Source organism: Vanessa tameamea, chromosome 23 (genome assembly GCF_037043105.1).
Source record: "Vanessa tameamea isolate UH-Manoa-2023 chromosome 23, ilVanTame1 primary haplotype, whole genome shotgun sequence".
Lineage (NCBI taxonomy): Eukaryota > Metazoa > Arthropoda > Insecta > Lepidoptera > Nymphalidae > Vanessa > Vanessa tameamea.
Window position 1 is genome coordinate 1,770,196 of NC_087331.1, and position 27,584 is coordinate 1,797,779.

Sequence of the window (27,584 nt, forward strand, 5' to 3'; positions counted from 1 at the left end):
AATGCACATATACAAGCACACAATATAATTATGGTCGCCCATTTATTGTAATGTAAGGAATATTAAAAAAAAAACAAATGTTTTTTGGTCTATCTTATATTTATCTCAACAACATTTCCTAAATAATTCTATTTGGCATTACTGTAAAAAATTAACAACTAACTCATCAAAACAACAGAACATATACGTACAGAGATATTGATTGTCTTGTCCTTTTTCCATTTTTTGGGGTCAGTTCCGTGCTTATTCTTCTCTATATCTAAGGATATGAATCCTTTATTATTCCATTCTTGTACATATCTTAATAAATATGTTCTTCTCATATCCCGTCGATTGTTTTTCGGTCATCATTTTGTCTTATAGCCTACCGTAAATTATTTGTCATTAGCGGTGATTGAAATACTCGTAACATTTTCGATACCTTGGTAATAATTCTTACGAACACGAAACACCACAGGAAATTAGCAATTATGATACACCTAATTGATTATACGTCACTCATAAACCACTGACAGAGGATGGCGGTTAATTAAAAAACATCGCCGTACGGAGGACGTTGACTCTGACTCTGCCTCTTACAATGGAAAGAGATGACAACTGTCCTGAGATATTCTATTAACACGAGAAAACAACATGTACAACATAGCCAAGCACATCAATGGTATCAGACATCAGACAAGTGAATTCGTAGCCTGTCATGATAGATTACCTCAGCTTTGATATACAATTTGAATATATCGTAGTAGGATACCGAAGATCATAATTTAAAATGTTTATTCGTGACTCATTTTATGTGAATTGTGACTGAAAAAGTTTTATCTTAACGAATAAATTCGGATCGTATAGGTACAAGTTAAAACTTGAGGGTATATTTTAGTGCTGATATGTGTTTATCGAATGTTTAATCCTGTCGGGAATATTTAAAATATATTTTCTGTATTTACGGTGGACTATTTAAGTAATAAATTTGCCATCATTAAACTTCGAAAACTTTAATGGAATATCAAAAGATCTTTTCGAAGCGAGGAGGCCTTTGTCCATCAGTAGAACATCTAACATAACTTCAAGGATATCGTCGAATTATTACAATTATCTTCTATTAAATGTGATATAATAAATATATTATCGGACATATTATAATCGAGCCTCAACTCGTAATATATTTTAATATATATTTTTTTTATATAATCATTCAAAGTGAAATCGAATTAATCTAAAAAAATCAAATCAATGAATTTAATTTTTAACGAAAATGTACTAAGGCAACATAAAATTACAGCAGGTGTTCGGCGAATGGGCGCAAGTTGAGGTGGTGGAATTAGTGAACGATGGATCGGGTCTCGCATTCGGCATCGTCGGCGGTCGATCCTCTGGCGTCGTCGTCAAGAGCGTGCTACCTGGAGGTGTGGCTGACAGGGTATGGTTATTTATGTTTATTTCTACTCTACTTACTTCGCAACATCTGTCTCTTTCTTTCTTACTTACATCTATATTTCTATCTTTTTAATTATAAAGTTTTATCATTTTACTTTATGGATAAGATAGATCTTTATATGGAACTTAGAGTTTATACTCAGATAAGTGGTTTGAATACGGGCAAGCAAATGTTAGTGAACATGACATGAGAATGAAATTCTATGGCGAAAGAAAAGCTATAACCCTATAATATTCAATAGTTGGTGGTAACTTCTGCAATTTATAAAACGGACGAAGCGAATTAATGAATTCTTGATGCTCCGTCTGTAGTCTATTGCGATGGCAGGAGTGACAATAAACAAACCTTAGGTTTACATATTTCTTGCTATTTGCTATTAGGTCTGCAATATTATGCACTTTTAACAGTTATTGATTAATATATCTTTATTTATAACAGCCACTATTCCAACTAACCTATATCCACTTTAATTTTATTCCCAAAGTTCCGATAACTTTGATTAATACGTAATTTTATTAAGAACCCACAACAAAAACAAAATAATCTCTTATTTAGATCTCGACCAATGATGACGCATCAATTCAAGGTCAAAGTTATTTTTTCTTATCTGTACTATTCCTACCATTGAAATTGACTATACATGTGTACGTTAATCAATCAAGAACAAAAAGCGTTGAACGAATGGATCAATGTTTCATTATTCGAATGATATTGATCAGGTAAATGAAAACAATTTTATTCCGTTCAACTGAGACACTACGTTACTTTCATATAATGTATCACTGAAGGATTGAAGACGTATTTTCCTCGGATTGATGGCTGCAGCTGGATGCTGGCGATGTCCTGGAGGGCGAATAGTCTTGGCTTAGTTTTTCGATGGGTATTACGGTAGGTGGATTGTTCGGTAAAGATCACGTCGGGGTCACCAAATGATCGCGCTAATGATTGAAGATGGAGAAATGAGAAGAGTATTTTGCTCTTGAATAATGAATTTAATCAAATTAACATAATATTTTATGTAAATAATTTATATTATTATTTGACGTCCAAGTCTCCAAGCGCAATCCTCTCTTTTTCTAAAAATGACGTCTCGTCGTAATTAATTTTGTACACAGCGAGGAGGTTTTATTTGGCTCGAACAATCACTAATATTATTATTTTATATATTAGTTTGTTTGTTAGGTTCTTAATGACGGATAATTACAACGGATAATGTTTAAAGTATTTATGTATAACACAACAAAATAATCACATTTATTGACATTCTTTGTAATTGGAATCGTAGAAAAGAGACTACTTACCGAAATCTACTTTCTACACGATGATTCAAAAGTGCTCTTATGAGCCTAATTGAACAAAGAATATTTCGATTGGATTTTCATTAATGAAAATTTGAGGAAAACACATGAATTTATAGGGTTTTCTTTCTATCCTTGTTTCCAAAATGATTTATCGACAACACTAAAGTTCATCAATAGCTGCCAAAGGAAAAGGAAAAGAAAATTGGTTAACAAACGTAGGAGAGAAAAGTACTGACAAACTGATTATCTTTATATCTATAAATTTTTTATCTGTTCAATATATAATGACTTTTTCGCCTATGTGCCTCAATCACGTGAAAAGCACTTAACGTCCGAAAATGGTTATATGCTTATTTTTTTTAATTCCGTTGCTCCGTTCCTCCATTTTTTATTTAATGCTCAGCAATGTTTATCGGTAATAGGTATCATTATTATTATAAATATATATTTCGGCGTTTATATAATGTTTATTACATTTAAACTAAAAGTTCAAAAACCTGGCTGGAATAACGCGTTACCCGTTTCCCACGCGTGGAAGTGTTATGCGGCACTCGCCGGTGCCCTGGATGCCGAGTGTGTCCCAATACACCGGGAATACCCACTAAAAAACCAGCGGTACCCTCTCCGTCTTATCGGCGGGCGCCACGGGATCGCTTTCGCATGCTACCGTGACGCCCTGACAAAACAAGTTAATCCAAGTTTAACCTCACAATAAATTGAATAATTCAACTATAAATCAAAAGGAATCCCATCCATTAAAAATTAGCGATTTTATGATAGATTAGACCACTAGTTATAATTAATATTTAATTGTTTTTTTTTTTTATATAGATAAACTATTAGGCCCCGAGAAGCGAGTTCGTATGCATTTTCGCTTACACAAAACTGAATAGTATTGTCTGTTCCGAGCCAGTAGACACAATGCCTTGAATCATTCGGATTCAAGTCGAAGTGCTCAAATGCGGTCAAGTATCACAGTTTTTCAATTGCTGGCGTAGAATAGCAGTTGTAGAATTTTATAGATATTTTCAGGGAAATAAACAATGAAATACTGAAAAAGATTTTGTATTTAGCTTCGGGAGGCAAATGATAAATGTTAGACAGGTATGATTGACTCACTGAGAGTAACCAAGAGGCATGCTCACCTAATATAAAAGTTCTTAGTTCATTCAAGATTTACAGATTGTTACTGTAAATTTTGATGTTAATGTAATTGCAGCTGTCCTATTGTTGAGGTATATCAATTTTTATATTCGCTTGGTTATGTTGGCGTTGTAGGTAGGTACTAGCCACTCTTTAAATACTCTGCTATCAAACAACAATACTTAGTATTTTTGTCTTCCAGTTGGAGAGGCAAGTAAGGCAGGATTGGTGGCGCATTGGCGATGTAAGATAGCTAATATATCCTAAAGTGTCTAAGGTTGTTCATTCGCCAGTCTGCCTACATTTATAAAATTAAAAATGAATATCCAGTAATGGGTTGCACGTTTTGTATTACGAGTTTTCATGAATGTTGGCAACCGCTGCCGTTGAGAACGTCTAAAATGTAGGTACTATCTATTAAAGCTCTCGCCGCAGATGAAAAGGCTTTGTAGGAACTTTGTGAGATAAAAGGAAACCGAAAAATCGGTGCAAAATTCACTCGAATTAAAGAGCTTAGTATATACAATGAAACTGTAATGGACTCGAGTCTGTATGTACGATGTTATTTCAAATATTATTGTGGATTTTATTATAGAAAAGTTGTAAAAGTAAAAGTAACAACCTCACTGCTGTGCTAAGGTTAATTTTGAGGATTCCAGCCACGCTGTGCCAATGCGGATTGTTACACATGGCAGATGTTCGACCGTCACATGTAGGTTTCCTCACGATGTTTTCCTTCATCGCAGAGTATGAGAATTATATACACAAATTAAGCTGATTAAAATTCAGTAGTGCTTATCGGGGGTACTCTGAACTATAGTTTAAGGTTCAAGTCTTCTAACCATAGGCCCATCAAGACTCTCGATAACTTTTGTATACATGTAAAAGAATATTATATTATAATATATAATAAAATGTATTATCAGACGAATGCTGTGATAGTCCAGTAGATAGAACAAGTGGATCTTAATCGTTGGATAGTTGGTTCAAAACTGGTCTAGGGCCGCTGTACTTTACTTGTTTGTTTTGTGTTTATAATTTATTTCTCGCCAGTGAGGCGGAGTGAGAAATGTATTTGAATTGGATTAAATATTGCAATTTATATCAACCAATTCAAAAGGTATCAACAACCAAGTAAAGCGTGAGACAATAAACTATACTTAGTATGTAAATTTGATAAAAGAACCAACTTCAAAAAATACGCTGAGAAAAAAAAATGAAATTCGATCTCTTATAAAAAATTACATCCCGTATTTTTCAAGCTTTTTCCAATAAAAATGATACCGAACGGGAAGTGTACACTCCGCAAACAACGGAAATGACAGAGTTTTTGGGTAATATAAAAATTTCAACCGAATTGGATCCTCATTCTTTGCTGTCAGTTACAAACATCCCTAATTTAAGGAGCTTCGTTCAGTAGCGAACCATGCAAGAACCAGTACGGTTATTATTGTGGCTTATGGGTTAGTTGTCTGTTGTCGTATTTCTAAATACTTTTAAATTTACGAATTCCATGTGATTTGTTAATAGCTCAGTCTTTGTTTGTAATGCATCACTGTTCAATTTTAAGTTTCAAAGTTCCGATAGCAACTTCGTTGAAATTCAAAACGTGATATTTTCGCAAATCCATAATAAACATCATGGATATATTTTATGGTGTGAGTAGGCGGACGAGCAAATGGTAACCACCTCATGGTAAGTGTTCACCACTGCCCATGGACAATATGTAAATATTAACCATTCCTTACATCGCTAATGTGCCACCAACCTTGGGAACAAAGATGATACGTCCGCGGTCTCACTCACCCTTCAAACCGGAACATAACAATACCGAGTACAGCTGTTTGGCGGTAGAATGTTTGATAAGTTGGTTTTACCTACCTAGACGGGCTTGCACAAAGCCCTACCACCAAGTGATTAGTGAAAGATTATTCAAGCTATCGACCATTGATCGCGTAGGGTGTAGACATCCGCTAAGAACGGATTTTGCGAAACTCCACCTCTAAGGAGGTAAAACGGGGTTGGTAGTTTATGTTTAATAAATTTCGTGCCGGTATAGCCATGGGTTTAGCTAGTAAGATACACGTCATATTATCTAATATATGATATAATTCTAAAATATAAAAATATATAAAACCTTACAAAATTATTCATAACGTTTTATAAAACCTTAAAAGTCCCAGTCGTTAACGTTTTACACTTGGCAAATAAAAAAAATAAATAAACATAAATTTCAATCCATCATACGTGAATGCTATGAAGCTATTTTAAATTCAGTTCTTTGAAATTGTATGCGTTGTATTTTTACATTAATAGCGGTAATGAAAAGTTTATTTAGATTACTAGTTTTATAATTCTGGGACTTCATTTAAACGAAGTGAATTTATGTGTACATAATATGCTAAATAGCATATAGTGTAATACACACCTATTGTATACAGGGCGCAAATTTTACTAACAAATCGTCACTGTATCGCAATCGAATCGAATCGTATCGAAATCGTTTTCCTATTTTACTAACACAACGATCCAATTGCGGTTCAGTCAAAGTTGGACCGGAATATAATCGGGACGGTATTATAACCGATATCAGTTAGTAGAATTGCCTCCTTAGTACATTTTGTTTCTATCGTGGTAAAAAGTGTAGGATTTTCTGTAGTTTCCGCCAGGGCTGGCAATCTAGGCAATAATTTTGATGCTAGGCATTTAGATAACTTATGCTGTGTCCCGGTGTGAATAGTGAGTTTGCCTGTGTCATTAGAGGCAAGTGGATTATATATATACTAATATTATATATGCGAAAAAAAATCAGTCTGTCTGTTGCTCTTTCGCGGCTAAACTACTGAACCCAATTTGAGCAAGCTTGAATACCAAGGTAGGTACGTTCTTTTTATGAATAATAATAGACGTTCAACCGCAAAACGCGAGCGTAACTGTGGGCGACAACTAGTTGTTTTGAATCCCTTCGTTAGCAGCGCATTGATAGTGTACGGTCCTTAAACTATTTTGTAGTGATACTGTCTTGATATGATAACTTGAGCATGAAAAAGAATGTAATTAAAGTTTTTTCTAACGAATATTTTTACCGCGGCTTACAGTAAACTGGCAGAAATCGTCACGTCAAGGAAAAAACTTTATGGGAGTATAAGTCCACGCATCCTATCACCTCTCTCTTTCTCTCTCTGTTTTTGTCTTTTTCTATTGTATACGGTTTTATATTACATTATTAATCTTATTTGTTGTTGTTTTATTCAAACGAGATTTGTAGTTGCAATTTTTATTCTTGTCACTGAATTATTTCTCGAAATTTGTTAATTTATTTCGTCGTCTTTAATAATTATGAATTTACTAATACATGGAGATTTAATTATATATAGAAAAAATCTTATATTAATTTAATAATGTGACGCTATGCTTTATTGTAAAACGTCAAGTCACTGAAGCGGTGGTCAGTAAATCCTTCTGAGCTCTGAAACGACCGCAGTCCTATTCCGTGCCATTTCCGTTTCCTATCTAGCGAGTATACCGCGTTTCGTAGAGTTAGTCTATCTGTGGAAATTGGATTTTGTGGAAATTGTAATGACTTCACTTCCTAGCACTTTGATTTGAAATATTTATAGGCAAACCCCAATGGTCAGACATACTCGTATGCCGTGACGGGAAACGGCATGATGCTCTCATGACGTCATGAATCTTCTCCGTCGTCGCTTTTTAATCCATTAAGTGTGTGGTGAATATAGGTAACAAAACTTGAAATTTCTATATATTTATATAATAAATAGGCTTACGCCAAATGAATAGTATGACTACTTACCATCAGGTGGTCACATTAATTAACCAGGAATGGTACATCGCTAATGCGCCACAAACCTTAGGAACTAAGATGTTATGTCCCCTGTATCTGTAGTTACACTGAAACACAGGCTACTACGATGTAAATTATATCGATTTTGCATCCTATTTATCTTTTGGTTTACTTTAATTATAAATTATTTAAATATCCATCAATTTCGATGTTTCACATCTGACACCGATCTGACTGATCCGGGCGTCTCGTGACGGCTACATTTTTTTTTGAATATCGAACATGAATGTTCTTCCGATTCCTCTGAGACATAATTTGCATTTATACGGGATCCTGCTATACGATCTCAATACCCAGCGAACGAGTATATATTGGATTCAATGACGTTTTCCTTCGAACGAGCTGGAATAAATATCTCGCTCTTTTACAATTGTACAATGTATGAAACGTATGTGCATCTCTTTTCAACAATAATGCTTTCATACTGTTTTGAAATTTGTTGTCTCTGTTGTAGAAATATATTTTAGGTTATATTGATTAACTATTATAAATCATATGAAATTAAATATAAGATACTTAAAAATGTAATTATTCTTCCAGAGTTATAAGAAACCTTTTTCGTGCAGAACCTTTTTTTATTCAATGCTTGTAATAACAAACATACAGCTTAATGGCTAGGACGCTGGCGAACTAAATTTCCATACGATTTGCTCATGTGATGGACTTTATTAATAGTGATAATAGAATGAGAAACTTAAAGGATCAGCATCAGCGTCAGCGATACATTGTCAATTGGTCATAATCGTCCTGGAACGCAGGACATTACTTTATCGCGGGACGTGGTTATGAAAATGTAAATAAAGTCCGCCATTTAAAATTGTAATGAACCCCGGTAAAAAAAAATATTGGCAAATAAAATGATAGATTTTAAGCTGTAAGAAGAAACCTTAATAATCTTTAAATTAACATGGTTATTTTTATTACTAACAGTATTTAAAACGGGATATTTACCACGAGATACCATATTTGTTCACGAGACAAGACATTCGTAGATAATGTCGAAATATCGAGCTCCACCAAATAAAAATAAAAAACATGGTAAATATCCCGTTTTAAATACTGTTAGTAACCTTAATAATATTTGATATCTGATTTTGTGTATTGAGACAATTCACTGAAATTATACAATTGATTCTTATGTGATATTTGTATTACAACAATTGGTATAGAATATACAACGATAGTATTATAACACACACAATGGCACAGTGTTGGCGTTCAATACATAAAAAAAAATATCGATTCGATTTAAAACAGTCATCATTTCAATATAATTGAAACAAATTAAATAAACTCTAAAAACATTGTCCGCCTTCTTGCAATCAAAAAACAGAAGGTTGTAATGAATAATTGCGTGAGCAAATATATGACAACTATTATATGTTATTTATGTTCGTATACAGGATTAAAAATATATATATATTATCATAAATTCTTATTTTTACTTATATATAATTATATTGTTTCAATCTGAACTCTTCGAATTTCCCTATCCCAACCTGAAAGTGGCGTTAGAGCTAGGTATACGAGACAGCCACCCTTGCGGTGGCGAAAACCAATCTTCTAATCCAATTCACCCAAGGAGGGTTCGAGCTAGGCAGACAGCAAAAGGCGATATAATTTTCACACGTATTTGTTCACTATGGTAATCCTAAACTGACATAAAAAATTCAAGCGAATAGACATCATGATAAAGTTAGTTTTTTAAATATCATGTTCTTTATTTGAAATCGGTAGACTGCCAAGCGAATAGATCATCTGATAGTGAAGTTCTTGCTTGTTCTTCTTTCTTCGGGCTTATATTAAAGAATACAAATAAAGACAAAATCGACTATTTTGATCAATATATTTTAAGATTTTAAATTAACATGGTTATTTTTATTACTAACAGTATCTAAAACTTCAATAATTATAATTAATATATAATTAAATCTTGTTCACGAGACATTCGTAGATAATGTCGAAATATCGAGCTCCACCAAATAAAAATAAAAAACATGGTAAATATCCCGTTTTAGATACTGTTAGTAATATATTTTAAGTCTTATTGTTTATTTATATGATAATTATAATTATAAGTTTGTTTATCTTCATTAAATATTTTAAAGGACACAATTTAGAAATTTTAGATTCCAAGACATGATCAAACGAAACTGTTTGTGAACTGTTTTTGAAGCAGTGAAAAGTTTTTAATGTGGAAATTTATGCAAAGGTAATTTTAGAGTTTGCCTAAAACGAAATAAGGAATACATTAACATGATTTAATTCTATAATTTCCGTAATAAAAAAGTAGTTATTTTTTCCGAAAATCCGGATAAAATCTACACAATTTTACGATGATAAAACTTTAAACTAAAATGATTTTTACTATTATGGTATTAAGCTACTTCATTTAATCTTGATGCAATTCTGATGCATTTTCAACAAAATTCAGATAATCCTCGTAAAAGGCTTTCATATACAGGCCAGATATTTTCGTATTATTCCGGATTTACAAGCACAACCGTTGGAGTGGAGGCTCTCATGTGAACAGAAAATCCAATTAAATCAAATCTCTTAAAATGCTTTACTTTTTGAAAAATAATTTAACGATTCACAAAAGCATTTTGACGCAACTGTCTTTGCCCGCGTAAATCAAAAGCGTTTAATACCACTTCGTCGTTCAATCCAAAGTTTCGACAGTCAGTATTATCTATCGATTACATACAACAAAAAATCCACAAATCCATATTCATAATTCGTATACAAATTTGACCCGAGATGACCCAGTTGTTAGATACTAGGCCCCCAAGCATCACTGAATTTTCATGTGCTTAATTTGTGTTTATAATTCATCTCGTGCTCGGCGGTGAAGAAAAACATCGTGAGGAAACCTGCATATGTCTAATTTCAACGAAATTCTGCCACATGTGCGGAATATGCTCCAAAGCTTCTCCTCAAACGGAGAGTAAGTCTTAGCCTAGCAGTGGGAAATTTACAGGCTGTCATTGTGTATATAACTTGTATAAATTAATTAATATAAATTAATTCAGAACAGCCGCTTTTGCGGTATAAATTACGTAACAAGAACATCTTCGCATCATCCCGTGGAACTCGAACTTAAATGAATGACTAATTAATATTATTCGTATACACATCTGAGCGTAATCTGAACGCACATTTATAGTTCTTATAACATATATACACTTATAATATAATAATTACTAATTATATTATACGTAATAATTATAATACCAAAATTGACCGGCAAATGTGAAACATCAAAATTAATAGTTATTGAAAAAATATTTGTATAATTCAAGTAAAGCAATAAACGAATATGATGTACAAAAATAAAACATTTTTGAGATTATTTTACTGTGGAATAATGGTGAGAGTGCCAAACAATCTTCTAACTACATTTTTTTCATTTATTTTTTTTTTTTTATTTTTAAAGGTCTACAAAACAAAATGACAATCACAAAAATACACATGATTACATTTTTCATGATGTAGACACGGCATGCGTTTAATATTAAGTACCAATTAGCGTCTAGTCCATGAGAGCAGCAGATACCATTGAGAACTACATGCATGCAAGAGGAAAATTTAGGATTAAAAGATTAGGGATTCCGTGGCCGGCTACCGGAAACAGCTTGTCACTCGTGTAAATTAGTGTTTTGTATTTATTAACTAATTTTATTAAATATTTATAATATAAGATTTTTCTCATTGCAACATTGTATTTATAAAATGTTGATGTCAGAAATAAAATATATGTGAATCATGGATGATTGAGTGGATGACAAAGAGGTGCTTGCACAGATTCCTACCACCAGTAAAATTATAATGATTACCACCTTAATTGTGATAAAAGTTATGAAGTCAATAAAGAGAATATCAAAGAAAAAAATTAAATGCAGAAATAGTCGTTTGTAAAATAAATGTAATTTTGTTATTATTCAAATATTATATAACGACGAAGTATACAGTTTGCGGGCTACGTACACTAAGGAAGTAGACAGGTGGACTAGGCACTTGTGTTTATGCATACGCTTGTCATCTATAATAATTCCTATGGAGATGGCATTTTTTTGAGATTACGTCGAAATAGTCCTGATGGATATTGAACTATTATTCACAGTAAAGTCAACATTCGAAAGAAGTGGTAGCCTGCGGCTTCACTCGCAGTTTAAGCGTTGGTAAGATATTAGTTATAAAATATATGTCCGTCTGTCAAGCTTGCTTCAAACTGAATTTCATCAAATTTAGTTCAGTGATTTGCTTTTCTTTTTGTGGTATAAGTTGGGGGAGAAGCAAATGTGCCTCCTAATGGTAAGTGGTTACCACCGCCCATAGACAAAGGCGCTGTAAGAAATATTAACCAACCATTCCTTACATCGCCAATGCGCCACCAACATTGGGAACTAAGATGTTATGTCCCTTGTGCATGTAGTTATACTGGCTCACTCACATTTCAAACCGGAACACAACAATACTGAGTACTGCTGTTTGGCGGTAGAATATCTGATGAGTTTGTCGTACCTACCCAGACAGGCTTGCACAAAGCCCTGCCACCAAGTAAAAGCGTAACAGACAGATACACAGAGCTACTTTTGCATTTATAAAATTAGTATAGATTTATGTTGATTTATGGGCCGAGATGGCCCAGTGGTTAGAACGCGTGCATCTTAACCGATGATTTTGGGTTCAAACCCAGCCAGGCACCACTGAATTTTCATGTGCTTAATTTGTGTTTATAATTCATCTCGTGCTCGGCGGTGAAGGAAAACATCGTGACGAAACCTGCATGTGTCTAATTTCAACGAAATTCTGCCACATGTGTATTCCACCAACCCGCATTGGAGCAGCGTGGTGGATTATGCTCCATACCTTCTCCTTAAAGGGAGAGGAGGCCTTAGTCCAGCAGTGGGAAATTTACAGGCTGTTTATGTTTTATGTTATTTTTATGTTGTAAAATGACGACTTCGAACTGCACAAAGGGCTTACTTGACTACAGTATATGGTGGTAGAGTGAGCAGACAATGAATCTCCTGTTCTTGTGTATAATATGTATCTTGTCACGTCAATAGTCTAAATTTAAAGCGGATGAAACTGCGAGGCGAAGCTGCTTATATTATATTATTACTAGCTGGATCCGCAGAATTACCCCTCCTCCCCCGATATTTATAAAACTTAAAACACAAAAATCTTCACCACCTATTCTACCTCGATACAAACATTGATTCCCAAATGCAAACTTCCAACCTCCTATTCACACTTTAAAGGGATGATTTCGGGGATAAAAATTAACCTCTGTCCTTTCCCGGGACCTAACCTATCTCCATAACGAATTTCATCTAAATCGGTTGAGTGGTTTCAGCGTAAAGTAACAGATAGAGTTCCTTTCGCATTTATAATCTTAATAGCGATATAATAATTCCTTTTCTGAACCATGCCGCAGCTTTTGGTACAAGTTTTATGTATATTAATTTAGTGGTTTTTTCATTTGGGCACTACAAAAATAATCATGAAATGGTTTTTTAGTTTCTTTATTGTACGCGCCTCTGTTTAACATCATATCTTGATGATCTTTTACAGATAATGAGAACTGTATTAGCTAACCTAATTCCCTTTTACAAAGGCATAACAAGAGATTTGTTTATCTTAATACGAGTTTGTTAACATAAAAACGTTTTGTTATCTTCTGTAAGCGCTCGACTGCACGTGAAGGCGACGAAGAATTTTCATATTACATTTAATTTTGTATGAAAACTTAATAAGTTTTAGTAGGTTCGTATAGTTATTAATTTTGAATATAGTCTAGAATAGACGTCGTCTTTTGCATATAATAATTTTGTCTGAGGCTCAAAATTCATGTGGTGCAATATGATATAATATGTGCATTTTATCTGACTGTGGGTTTCAATCGTGGCAAAGTTCGGTCAATGTTTTTTTCGTGTCTTTATGAACCAATACATATAAGTGACGCTTATAAATCTATTTTGAAATATGCACTAATATTATCGGCACCTCAGTTCCCACATCTTACTCTACTTATTTATTAACCGGTACAAGTTCTTCCTTCTAGGCCTGTCGGTCCATTAATTGATTCCTGAAACAATTTCAAACACTTGCTTTAAGGCTCAACAAATTTATCATTCTATTGAAACTTGAGAAAAAAGTAATTTCGTAAGTAAGCGGGTAACTTTTGTTTTAGTTGTATATTTAATATAAATTAATAAAATTACTCGACTTAAATTCAATATAATTATCCCACAAAAAACATTTTCATGTAATATGTTGCCAAGACGTGACCGCGAGTTTGCACTGCTAAAAAGTAATCAGATCTCATGCTGAGTCAAGCTTCTAGCTCTTCAAAACACTTAGTCAAAATAGCTTAGCTTGACCATTTTGCTACATTCACATGGGCGTAAGATAAAATATTTATTCAATGTTCATTACTTTTCTGTTATACAGTGCTAGTAACGAAACGAGAAAAGCTTCGAGAAAAGGTAGGTCAGGCCAGATATTCTCATTTGATTGGGACGAGAACTTCAAATTTAATGAAATTTCACGGCAAAGCAAAATAAATAGAGAAATTAATGCAGCAAATAAATTTATAATGGTCGTATGTGTTATAATTATAATGCTGTTTCCGTTACGAATTCATCAAGAGCAATCTGTGACTCGTTAAGCAAATAAAGCCGTTGGTCCACCGACTGATCTATTTACGGTCGTATCCTGTCAACCTGTGATAAAAAGGGAAATAGAAAGAACGCCTGTGTTCGCGTAAACACTTGCGAACTATAATAGATCTAACACCGTCGTACAAATTGACCGCCGGGATGGAAATTAGGCTAGGCTATTTTAATAAATGAGAGCCGCGAGTGCTCAAAATACCTGAGTCTTAACTGGAGACTGTGAATTCAAACCCGAGTGAGAACGAGAACCACCGATTTCTTCTGTGTAATTCGTATTGTGTTTAGGTGTAAATAGAAATTGTCTTGACGTATAAAAAATATCAAATGTGTTTTCAACAAACCGTAATAGAGCAGCCTGATGGATTTTATTAAATCTTTAAACGGGGAGGGGGCCTCATTCCTCTCGTATTATTTTATTGGTTTATAAAAGTATGTTACTATATTAAAAGTTTTTTTACAGGATGGCCGCTTACGCAGCGGCGATATGCTGCTTCGTATTGGCGCGGTGTGCGTCGTCGGGATGTGCGCTCGGCAAGCCGCAGCCGTGCTCCGGCAATGCGGGGCCTGTGTGCGGTTGCTGGTTGCGCGGCCTGCACACAGTAACACATTGCAACCGACATTACAAGTAGGTTGTTTTTTTACTTCTGTGATCTGTGCATTCTCAATCGAGTAGATCGCATGCCACTTAATTGTACTGTTCGATTCAAGTTTAAAAGTTTATTTTAAAAATTTATATCGGCTAATATAGACTACGTGGGTTTCAATTGTAGCCTCCGTAGAAAAAATTTAACGCCTAAAATTTATCGTAGCTTTAGAATCATTTTCTTAGCAAAATAATAAAAGATTATATTTATATATTATTTATTTAATATTTCTATATAAATATATTTCGGTATGTAAATATGTGCACCTATATTTTAGTTCATATCGAACAACACAATTTTTGCTCCTTTTTCGTACAAAAATTAAAGGTCTTATCAAAGGTTGTCTTGAAGATATTCGTGGCTGTAATAATAGCCTTCGCAAATTCATACGATAATTGTAAATTTAAATGTGAATTTAAATCAAAATTGTAAAATATTTGGATAGAGTTTCTATGTAATAAAACTCTGGAAGAGCTGTATTTTAAGTGTTTTTGTCTATCACTTATGGGGCTGTACTCATTCGTCATTTTTTCATAATTTTATAATTACTCGATAATATGTTAACAATATAGATTTGGAATATATAACTCTTTCTTAAATCTATGGAAGGCAGACGAGCACATAGCCCGTCGAAATGTATCGATCACCTTGATCATTTATAAATGAAGCAATAGCCTCTGAATGTCCCACGGCTTTTAAACCTGCAGATTTTCCTCTTGAGAAGAGTTCAAAGTTATTTCACTGCACAGTACATCTCATACTGAGCACAAGATTAATTTAAAAAACTGATTAATATCATGAATACTCAGTGGTTAGTCTGGCTTTGAAAGCCGCCTTGATTCTCATTCATAGACAAGTTTGTTTTGTAAGAAGCTCCCAAACATTAAATGAATCACTTATTTGATTTCAGACATTTTATCCTTTGTGCCTACAATAATTTAATTAAATATCAATACTATTACGAATACAATATATTATATGTATATCAAAATAAAGTATTGATTGATGTTGTATTAAACAATGAGAGAACCAATCAAACCTGCACAAAGCCATATTATAAGTAGACTAGCTATAAATTGTATACAAGGACTTTTCTTGGCATGGCTTCGTGCAAGCCCGTTTGGGTAACAACTCACTTAACATATATTCTATCCCAATATCAATACTCAGTATTACTGTGTCCTGATTAGAAGGCGGACGGAAACAATGTAGCTACAGGTACAAGGGCAACATTTTAATTCCCAAGGTCATTGATGCATTAACGATACAAGGAATGATTAATATTTATTACAGCGCTTATTTATATGGAGAGTGTTAACCTTTTAACATCAGGTAGCCCATTTGCCTGTCCACCTACAAATTTTATTAAAAAAAAAAAAAACGAAACCATGGCCTAATACTAGTTTATCATAATCTTAGTCTATACTACAAGGAAAAGGATAAACTGATTCTTCGCTTTATGCGGTATGTGTGCACGCAGCTGCACCGAAGGCTTCTGTACGACTACCATTTCCAAGGCCCTATTAAAACAGCAGATATTAAAATTAAGTTTCATCTCATCTTCATACTGTATAATATAATATCAATACATGCATGAAAATTATTTTTGTTCATGTTATAATGGTAGGTGTACTGGCAAATAGCCACTTGATGGTAAGTGACTATTGCGAGTAGACTTTGGTTTTATAAGAATGATTAATCATTCCTGATATCACCGATGCGTCAATAACATCTTAGTTCCCAAGGTTGGTGCCGTTCATTATAACTGTAGTTACACTGGCTTATTCAGTCTTCAAACTGGAAAAGAACTGTACTTATTCTCTACTCTGACGCGCTTGCACAAAACCTTTCAACCAAGAAAAAAATTACACTCAGAAAGACGAGATTGATTGTTGTTTGATTTATTTGTATCTAATATCGTAGATTCCGATCCAGGAATAAAAGTCATAATCGGACCAATAATAAGTTTTCTATCAAGAGATGAGTTAAAGTTAAATATACCTTTGCAACCGTCTGGAGTTAGTTGGTTTGTCTTCACACAATAGGATCCAGTCCCATTTCCAGAGCACCAGTTCGTACAAAATGTATTTCGCCATGATTAATTTTAGCATGAATAATTTATATGAAGAGCACGAGTCCTACTTATTATGTCACCGTATTGAAAAGGCCTTTAGTTTATACGAACGCTATTTTTCAAGGAATTCTCGACATGTTTCAATAAGACTACAGTTATAAATTTTTATATAAATTAAATCATTTATATGAAATCATAATAAGATTCTATATTTAGTTACAAAAATTATTATCTTAAGCAGTTATCTATTATGTAATTTTCTTACTTAAATGCAAAGCAGCCCCAACGCTCCATTTCTAAAAGCCTCTTCTATTGAAGAGGAGAACTCAGAATCTTTTTCATCACTCTTTGTTAACGGTTTTACGAGTCCCAGAAGATTGAGGCATTTTAAGAAGTATTAGCCATTTTCGCGTTGATGTTTTACTTTACTTAAAATTCTATAAAAGGGTATATTTAAGAGTATCAAAGTATTGAAGTACCGTTTAAATAAATCGCATGTCATCTTACTTCCGGGCTACAAATCCGGGTAAATTATTCGACGGCCATTATTGTGAAATCCAAGGGCGTATTCACATGTGTTGGTGAGTAAGCCGGCAGATTTACAAGTGACAACCACCGCCACGACACAGGTGAAAACCACCGGCCTTGAAAAGCTGCAACTACTGTTATCCACTTTAAACACCATTAGTATGTAGTAGTAGCTTACTCATTCCTTAAAGGCCGCAACGCACCTGCAAACCCCCCGGTGTTGCAGATGTCCATGGGAAGTGGTAATCACTTTCCATCAGATGAGCCTCCTGCTCGTTTGCCCCCTATAACATAAAAAATATATATATACAGCAATATATATTTGTATTTTTCGAAGAAACAAACTTATTTATTTAAAAAAAAAAGGCAAACCCTGGAATTATATTTATTAACAAATTACTAAATTAAAATCAAACAAAAATTACAACTTATATTAAACAAACAATACACTATCAACCGTTGATTTGAATGCAAAAATGATTAACACGCTCGTCATGAAACGACGTCTATAACTTACGAAAGCCAAGGAACAAAAGCCCCTTGAACGGGTAGGCAACAATTTTAATAGTTGCTGTTGTATGACGTCACGGCAACATATTTAAATGATTGAGTTGTTGTTCCGGTACATAAAAATGTCATCAATTAACCCAATATCTAGTAAATAAGGCTTTAAGACGTTTTTCTTAAATAAACACAACATTTATCATTAAAATTTTGTATAGAATTCATAAGTATTTGTTAAAACCTGATGTCGACACATTCGCACAAAATGATATAAATGATATTTAATCACATCGAAGCTGTACATACATATATACATCGCGGTACGACGCTGGTGTGACTGCGGCGCATGTACACGAAGGTTTACGCTTGCCTAATTCATACACACGAATTGTGGTCACAATTCAAGTATTCACACAATCGACACATGTTGCTTGTTCGTTCGTGATCATGCACAACGACGACCTGTTATCTAGGAAATGGAACTCTCCCGAAATTATAATGAATGTAATTACAACACATTTGCAGAAGAGTTTTAGAGTGTTGCGTATTGACGAAATAATTGATATTTAATTTTTTTTATAGTATAGTTGTTCATGGACAATGGTTACGATAAGGAGGCCCATTTGTCAGTTTTCCTATCTATAGTAAATATAATATACTAAAATATACTCGAATAAGTATGTAAAACAAATTGCCATTTGTGGCACATTGCCATAGTGTTAAAAAACCAAGTATAGAAAAAAGCAAGACTGCTTGAAAAAAAACAAGGTTATATACAAAATTTCATGCTGTTAGTCGTTGAGTAGTTCCTTCTCCTCGAGCTTATTCTTGGTATAGAATTAGGGAATATCTATCATAGAACATGAAGAATTTCAACTCCATAGGATAAGAGAAAATTCTTCTAAATCAGCTTACAAGATAAGAACTAAACAACCACTGCAAGTTATAATAGATAGATACGCTGATAGTTACGTGACTTCAGGTCTCTATGCTTCAGACGGGGTTGTTTTTAGTGTGAACTACACAGGTCGCATTTTCTTCTTCAGTTGTTTCTCTATAAGAACGTCATGTAAGCGAGCTTTGCAGTTATTTTGAGTATTATGATGATGATGTCGATGATGATGTATTCCTGGCAGATATCGGCAACAGCGTCCAAACTCAAGAGAAACTAGCCAACTACGGAGAACATTACAGTATACAGGTGTCTGTCTCTAAACTCTGAGATGTTACTGAGAATTTATTAACTGAAATACCAATAACTTTTTATCGTTATGAGTGATATACAGTACTGACGTTACCATTTTAAGTCTTAAATCATAGCTACGATCAAATCTCAATTTTATAAAATTTATGCTCATATATTATATAAGCATAGATATTTTTTTGTCAATGGTATGGAACTCGGATTTCACTTGGCTAGCTGCCATTTGTTTAACCAAACTGACGTTTAACTTATTGTTTAATATGTCAAGGTAAAATACGTTACAGTATTCTTGTTCGTCAAACTTGTATTAAAGTTTTACAAAATATCTAAACTTTAGCTGCACGATATATTCGATATGAGTTTAAAAACAAATAAAGAAGACAATATATTGGTAAACTATAGATAGACGCTAAACGAATAAACGTGGGGCGTTGTTGAGATTTTGATTTGATTTTTATTTTATAACGGAATGGATGAAATTTTGGTTTTTAATTTGCAAAGTTTTTTAAACATGGTTTTCATTTTCATTTTCAATTTCAAGGTAAAATTGCATACATGTTACAGATTAATGGCCAGATTTATCATCAAGTTGGTTCGTTATTGCCGTACCCCGATGCTGATCATCAATTTTAACGTACATTTTTAGTTAATTTACAAATTAAATTAAAATGTTACGTTAATGTAATACCTCTTTGAATACCACATTGGTGTGTATTTCAGCCCTTAGGGTAGAATATCCAGAAACGCTTAAATGCGAATCAACTCATTTTTAATCGGTAGCCCAAAAATAAAATTTTGAGCTTCTAACTTCAAAATGACTGATTTCCAGACTAACCTGAATACGAAATGTTAACACCTATTTTTCCCTTTAGGCCTAAAATATCAAGAAACGCTTAAATACGTGTCTACAAATTTTTAATCAGTAGCTCAAAAATAAAGTTTCATGCTTCTAACTTCAAAAATGACGGTCTTCCAAACTATCCTATATACGAAATGTCAAACTCTATTTCTTCCCTTTGGCGTAAAATATCCAGAAACGCTTAAATAAATATCAAATCATTTTTAATCGGTAGCCCAAAAATAAAATTTCATGCTTCTAACTTCAAAATGACGGACTTCCAGACTAACCTGTATACAAAATGTCAAACTCTATTTCTCCCCTTAGGTGTAAAATATCCAGAAACGCTTAAATACGTATCAACTCATTTTTAATCAGTGGCACAAAAATAAAGTTTCATGCTTCTAACTTCAAAAAAATCATAGGAACGTTCAACCCCTATTTCACCCATTTAGGGGTGGAATATCCAAAATTCCCTCCTGAGTGGGTTTCATGACATTTTAGTTTATAAGTGTACAGCCTAAAATATAAGTTTTGTGCTTCTAGTTCTAAAAATTCTAAACATGACAATTCTTTCAACAACTTACAACCTTTCATCTCCCTTTTCAATCCTTTACAGTACTTCTTTCCCAATAAAAAGTAGCTTTCTAAGGATCTAGACCATTAGTTCCCAAACTTATTTTTCTCGTGGGCCACCTATTGGCATGTGTCCGTAATCACAGTTGAAGAGAAACACTAAAATATGAACTAAATTTAAATTTGTTTAATATTGGTGCTTTTAGTTCTATCCTTAGTAACCCTACGAGTATTTCAAAATCTATGAATTTGTTAGTGATTCTCTCAAATTGATGACGAAAGAAAAAAAAAGGTAGGTACCTTTGGCATCAAGTATTTATAGTGGTGATCAAGTTCATGTCTGAACAAGTATTAAGCATTGTCGGGCGGATAGCGCTTTGCAAGTCTGTACACGAAATTGTACGTAATATCGAATACGCAAGTTTGGACAAGTAACAGTCGCTTATTGCCTTATTAAAATGCCTTATTAAAATATTAGTTAGGTACTTAAAACAATGTAGGTAGGCCCTTATAAAAACTATGCTTACATTTTTGTTCTTTACTATTAAAAGCAGATAAAAAGTAAACGATAAAAAAATGTTTATTGTGGGTTATCTTTAAGAGATAGACATATACCATCTCGGACTTTTTTGTAGACATTTTTGAGGTGTACAATTCTGTAGTACATTATTTTGATCTATCTAGTAGGGTTCAGCCAGCGTTTACAATGTAAGCGCAAAAAATGTATAAATTTACGACATCACATTAGAAACTTTTAAAATTATCAGTGTTACTTAACTATATTGTCTATGTATTATATACAAAAACCTTCCTCTCGAATCACTCTATCTATTAAAAAAACCGCATCAAAATCCGTTACGTAGTTTTAAAGATATAAGCATACAAAGGGCCATAGGGACAGAGAAAGCGACTTTGTTTTATACTATGTAAAGATGACAGCTCAATCATTTTTAAAATAAGAACACAATAAGAACAAAGTTACATGCCAATATTTAATGCTATGTCATGGGTTATTTGGAAATAATAAATTGAATTAAGACGTATTACCTATTAAAACTGGTGGATGAGTGTACTCATTTTTAATTGATACTTACTTTTATTTGACAGACAATTCCCCGTCTAAAAATCTCCATAAACAAAATGACCCGCCATTTATTGACATCATTTGTTACAAAAAATGTGATAAATGAAGAACCACTCGACCGATTTTGTGCAAACTCCACATAAACCATCTACTAAATAGTCTGAACAATTTGGTTTGGATAGATGAGCCCGTTCTTGAGTTATAAAGTGACAACGAAAAATGCCACTTATTTTTATATATAAGATTATTAATATAATAATATATATGATTATTTTTTGAAAATTTTGGCCACATACATCAATGCGTACTCGAGCATAAACATTACTTACGCTTAAATATAAAGCAAGAGTATTCATCTTTAGGGAAGAAAGGTTTCTAAATTATTTTCATGTACGTAATCTCGTATATAATATATTTTTATGAAAACCATTTTAGATCAAATACCCAGTGAAAAAAAGGAAGCTTTAATAAAGTTATACATTTTCATCAAGCAAACAGCCGAAACGTACATTATGTTACGAAGCTCTTAATAAATGGATGTGCGCCCGAAGTAATCGGGGTAGCAAATGGTGAATGAAATAAGGATTTTTGCACCGTTCACATCTAGTCTGGGCGATTCATTGAATTATTGAATTAGCGTCATCTATCAATACCGACTATTGCTAGGAATTTCCAGTTGGTTGTTATATTCAGTGCGTATATTACGTTTATAATGAACACATAATATAATATCCAGCTTTAGTCGGCGAGTTTTCATCTGTGATGCGGAGCGCCTAATTACGTCGCGTCCAATTGGCCGATGGTTAGGTTACGGCGAAATATCTACAATTTCCTTTTATGTCTTATGTTCAAATTTAATGTGAATACGTCGTAACTAATTACTTTTAACAAAATGTTTTTTAAATACATTTGTAATGCCTACCTATAATTGTAAAAAAATAATTATTTGACTCTATTTGTTTTTTATTAATACAAATATATAATAATTTTTTTATTTGTTTTTTGTTATCTTATTTATAATGTGAATTTAAACAAATAAATATTTATTAAATTTAATTAATAGACAATGAAGTTGTTCATTCAATTTGTGCACGAGGCACTTTTAATGCCTCTCATATTCGGAGGATTGGACGCTCATTTGACGTATGAGCACTTGCGGGGTGAATAAATCAACTAGATTTACAACTTGATTTTGTATTTTTTTAATAAGATGAGCTGATGGCGCACTTGATGAAAAGCGTTATAAAGGTCGGGGATACATGTCAATACATATCAGTATTCTCAATATTTTCAAATTGTTACTACAGAATACCGTTTGTTTAAATTTAAATATTTATATGATCCAGTTTATCGTATATATCTTGGTCTATATTGAGTTGGTTCGTTTGTCTCAATTTAAATTCATATGATTCAGTTTACGTATATATATTGAGTTGGTTTATAATATTGTTTATATTGAGATTTTAAAAACTACCAGGCTCTGTTAGTTCTGCCTATTACTTCTCTGGGCTGCGCACTATTTGGGTGAAAAGTAGAATTCGATATTTGATTACATTTTAGTATCGTAATCGCAAAGCAATTACGTTTTATAATCCTAATCGCCCTATGATCATATATCAAAATTCAAATTAATCTCTATTCAAGTAGACTTGCAAACATGTTTGAATTGCAAATTAAATAAAATCCATTAAACATGAAGCAACCATCAGTTCGGAATGTAGATTCTACCGTAAAAAAGTCAAGAATCTCGGCCTTTTTTTTAATTAATTTACATTAGGAAGGCAGACGAGCGAATGGGTCACTTGGGGGGTGAACTCAACATTACTCATGGAAATTGGCCGTGCGTAAAATATATATGTATAAGCCAATATTTATACGTGCAAAGTGCCACTAAATACAGTATTAAATACTATTGAGCACCAGCTCGGTCCAACCAAGCAAGGTTGGAACAGTAAAGTATTGTAATTAAACTGCTAAATATGTACTGATCGAATGTTAAGACTACCACCACACTACCACAGACTCAGACTACCACCAACCTGCAAAGCATACAATTGATTTATAGCATAACAGCTATCCATCCCGACATCGTACAAAAAAAAATCATACAAAGTTACCCTACATAAAGTTGAAATTTCCTGAACTTTGGGTAATAGCGGATGCTTACTAAAACATCTTTGTTGCGAAATTTACCTTTCCAGACTTAGTAGTTACGCCAGTGCGTTTAACGTTAATTTGGTTAAACGTTTTTGTAAGTATAGCTGATCAAATAAAACACCCTAAAATAATTATTGTTCTAATCTTTTTTGGTCTGCTGTCAGTAGCACTAATGACATTTCCACTAAATTCTCAGGAATAACAATTCTGTAAGAAATTACTTCGTATCTAATTTATGAGATGTTGAATATTATCCATATAAATTTTAGCGTCACTTTTCTCTGAATGAATCATAATATAAATAAACTTTATTTTATTTTACAATGAGTATACATTGAAAGCATTTCGTTAATGTTTTTGTGATAAAAACCACAATTTTAACGTTTATTTATGAGCTGAAATAATTCGATTATTGTTCGAATTGGTGTTTAAAACGTTTTATGGAATTTACCACAACTGCTAACAATATAAATAGTCGTGTTAAATGAAATAAATTCTCTTCGTACTTAATTTATATCAACCAAATTTTATTGGAATATAAATAAAAGTATTTGACAGCTTCTATTGCGTGCGTTATTATAATTGTAATTGTCTTTGAATGAGAGCTCACATTGATTGATGATTTCGGGTTCAAACCCAGGCAGGTATCACTGAATTTTCATGTGCTTAATTTGTGTTTATAATTCATGTCGTGCTCGGCGGTGAAGGAAAACATCGTGAGGAAACCTGCATGTGTCTAATTTCAACGAAATTCTGCCACACGTGTATTCCACCAACCCGCATTGGAGCAACGTGGTGGAATATGCTTCAAACCTTCTCCTCGAAGGGAGAGGAGGCCTTAGCCCAGCAGTGGGAAATTTAGAGGCTGCTAACAACAACACCATGTTTGAAAAGCACAATTCTTAAGTCATTTTCTGTCTTGCACAATCATTCTGTGGAACCAGCTTTTTCTGTGGTTTTTCCAAACAGATACGATTTGGGAACCCTTAAACAAAAGGCCCTACTCATTACTTAAAGGCCAACAACGCACCTACGAGCATTCCGGTGTAGCAGATGTCCATGGACGGTGGTAGTCTTTCCATTTGGTTAGCATAAAATAAAAGCTTCTTATACTTGCCGAGTGACTCACTCTCTTTTGATACTCAGTCATTCGTAATGTACTCGTATATAATATCCACACATATGGAACTGCAATGAGATGTAAAAATGCCGTATATCTCAGAATAAGAAAATATGTCGTAGGAAAGCACTAAAGTAATAACGACGTGGCCTCTAAGTGTCAATCCAAGTTTTCGTCTTGGTTGGGGGCGAACATTGGCTGCCATCTTGAATAATGCGTGTTTGTAAATGTATCATAACTGACGTGCGTACTGAAATTGTTTACGTGCTAAATAAAAGAACTAAAAAATCTTTGTTGTGAATGTTTTTTGATATGAACAACCTCGTTTTATGCATCACAAGCGCCTTAATGCACGCCCTTATAAATAACATATGATTGAATTTCTTTTCGATGAGAAACACCTAATGCCACGCTTTGAGGGTAGTACGGACACATAGCAAATGGTATGATACGCCGTCATACTCTACCACCGCTCTATACTCCCTATGCATGTGCATGCCGTGTATACTATAAAGATCGTCGCTGGGCGTCTGGTGAGGCCGTTCACATTTTCGTAAATTTTCATGACTTTGCTCTAAAATTCTCTTCTCTGGCTATCAAGGATAGAATCTGTCCATACCCAGCAGATTATAATACACGTCTGGAATACTTCAAATTGTTCAATAGACTCGCAACAGTTACATAAATGTTTCAGAAACGATTCCAAGTCACCCGATTCAAAATACCTTCGCTATTCCTACAATTCGTACAAATGTAGGAAGTTTTCGCCGTAGATCCGATTAATAAACATGAATGTAGGAGTGTCGTGTCTTTTTTTTTTTTTAACTAATAATGTAAATGCCTATAGTGCTGTCACACTGTACAAGAACTTGTTTGCTACTAATTTGAATATGCCGATGTCGTTTCAAGGGTCTAAAAATAAAAAATATATGCATTATATTTAACCCATTAAACACTTTTCAATGCTGCTTTAATCAAACATACCGATAAAGTTTGCAAATGCAAAACAAACCCTAGGTATATATATTTTTTGCACTAAAATACCATTTACAAACATATTCCGATTCTATACATACGAGGTGGTAACTATATATACTAGGTTGTCGAGTTATGTGCAAGTACGTCTGGGTAGGTAACACCGACACCCACTCATCACATATTCTAACGCAAAGGAACAATGCTTATTATTGTTGTGTATTCCGGTTTGAAGGATGAGTAAGCCAGTGTAACAAAAACATAAGGGACCAAACATCTTGGTGCCCAAGGTTGGTAACGCATTGGCCGTGTATGAGATGTCTAATAACTCTTAAAATGCTAATGACTGCTCACCATTAAGTGGCCTATTAACCAATTTGTCTAGTTATGTTTACCTAGAATAATAATGCCTAGAATTGTTTGCGAAAGTCCATCTTTCATAGGCACTATATTAGCCTGGATACCAAAAGTTACTTATCTCAGTAACAACTTCATAGTTACGAAATTAAATCGTTAAAACTAGTTTCCAAATTCAAAGGAGCAGGTTTCTATAAAACAAGTTCTTTAACGAACACAATTACGGAGCATATAATAACCACATATCGGCTTGCAAACTTTTCACATTAATCTTTGAAATGGCCAACCTAGATTTAACTAGGCTGAATAACATATAAGTTCTGTAGGCATGGACTGACCGTACTAAGAAATATTTGATATTTTGGTTTCCAAACTTTGACATGATATTAAATATAATTTTATTGGTATATGAAGTCTGGGTATGGAATTGATACAGCACAGAAAAAATATTAAATTACTGTATCTAGGATATAAAAAAGGGATTATCGTAAATATTTGAGAAACAACTACGGGATAAGTTCTGTATATTTTGCTTTACACAACAGAATATACACCATGACTGATGATGACCATGACACTCATTCTCAAGGACTCACTGAGGACAATTTAGTGGGCAAGTGTGGGCTCAAACACAGTTATACTCTATTCCTTTCTGCCCGTTCTGACGCTCATTAAATCCCTTATAAAGTCGGTAGCTCAAAGGTCCATGTAATCACAGGCCGTAGGAAGCCACAGTAACTTTATCTTACAAAATTTTATATGAGAGGGAAAAAAATTATACATAGTATTACTGGATTAACATTTTATACATAATAAAAAAGCGTGAAGTTAGTCTTCTTTGATTTATATACCGGAAAAATAATAAATCAAATGTAGTTAATTAATATACCTATACAATTTAATTATCGGAAATGAGCAGCTACTTAGTTTCTTGCCGTACTTGGTGCCTGAGACGCACCGAGTTTTATTTTAATTAACCTTAAATAATGACGTATGAAAAGTGAAGTGAAACAACTTATTTACATAAAGTATATTTTCATTTGATTTGATATGTACTCGTGACTACAGCTTTATAACATAGAATCAAGTAGTTTTT

General features: G+C 33.5%; 1 protein-coding gene across 3 annotated transcripts in view; it reads left to right on the plus strand.

Annotated features, from left to right (window-relative positions):
* The window catches only part of LOC113397708 (uncharacterized), a 196,517-nt gene that overhangs the window by 21,242 nt on the left and 147,691 nt on the right, over positions 1 to 27,584 (plus strand). For all 3 annotated transcript variants that reach the window (XM_026636151.2, XM_026636154.2, XM_064218606.1), the window contains exons 3-4: positions 1,280 to 1,417; positions 14,888 to 15,052. In XM_026636151.2, coding sequence (XP_026491936.2) covers positions 1,280 to 1,417; positions 14,888 to 15,052 — 303 coding nt within the window. The remainder of the gene's footprint in view (positions 1 to 1,279; positions 1,418 to 14,887; positions 15,053 to 27,584) is intronic.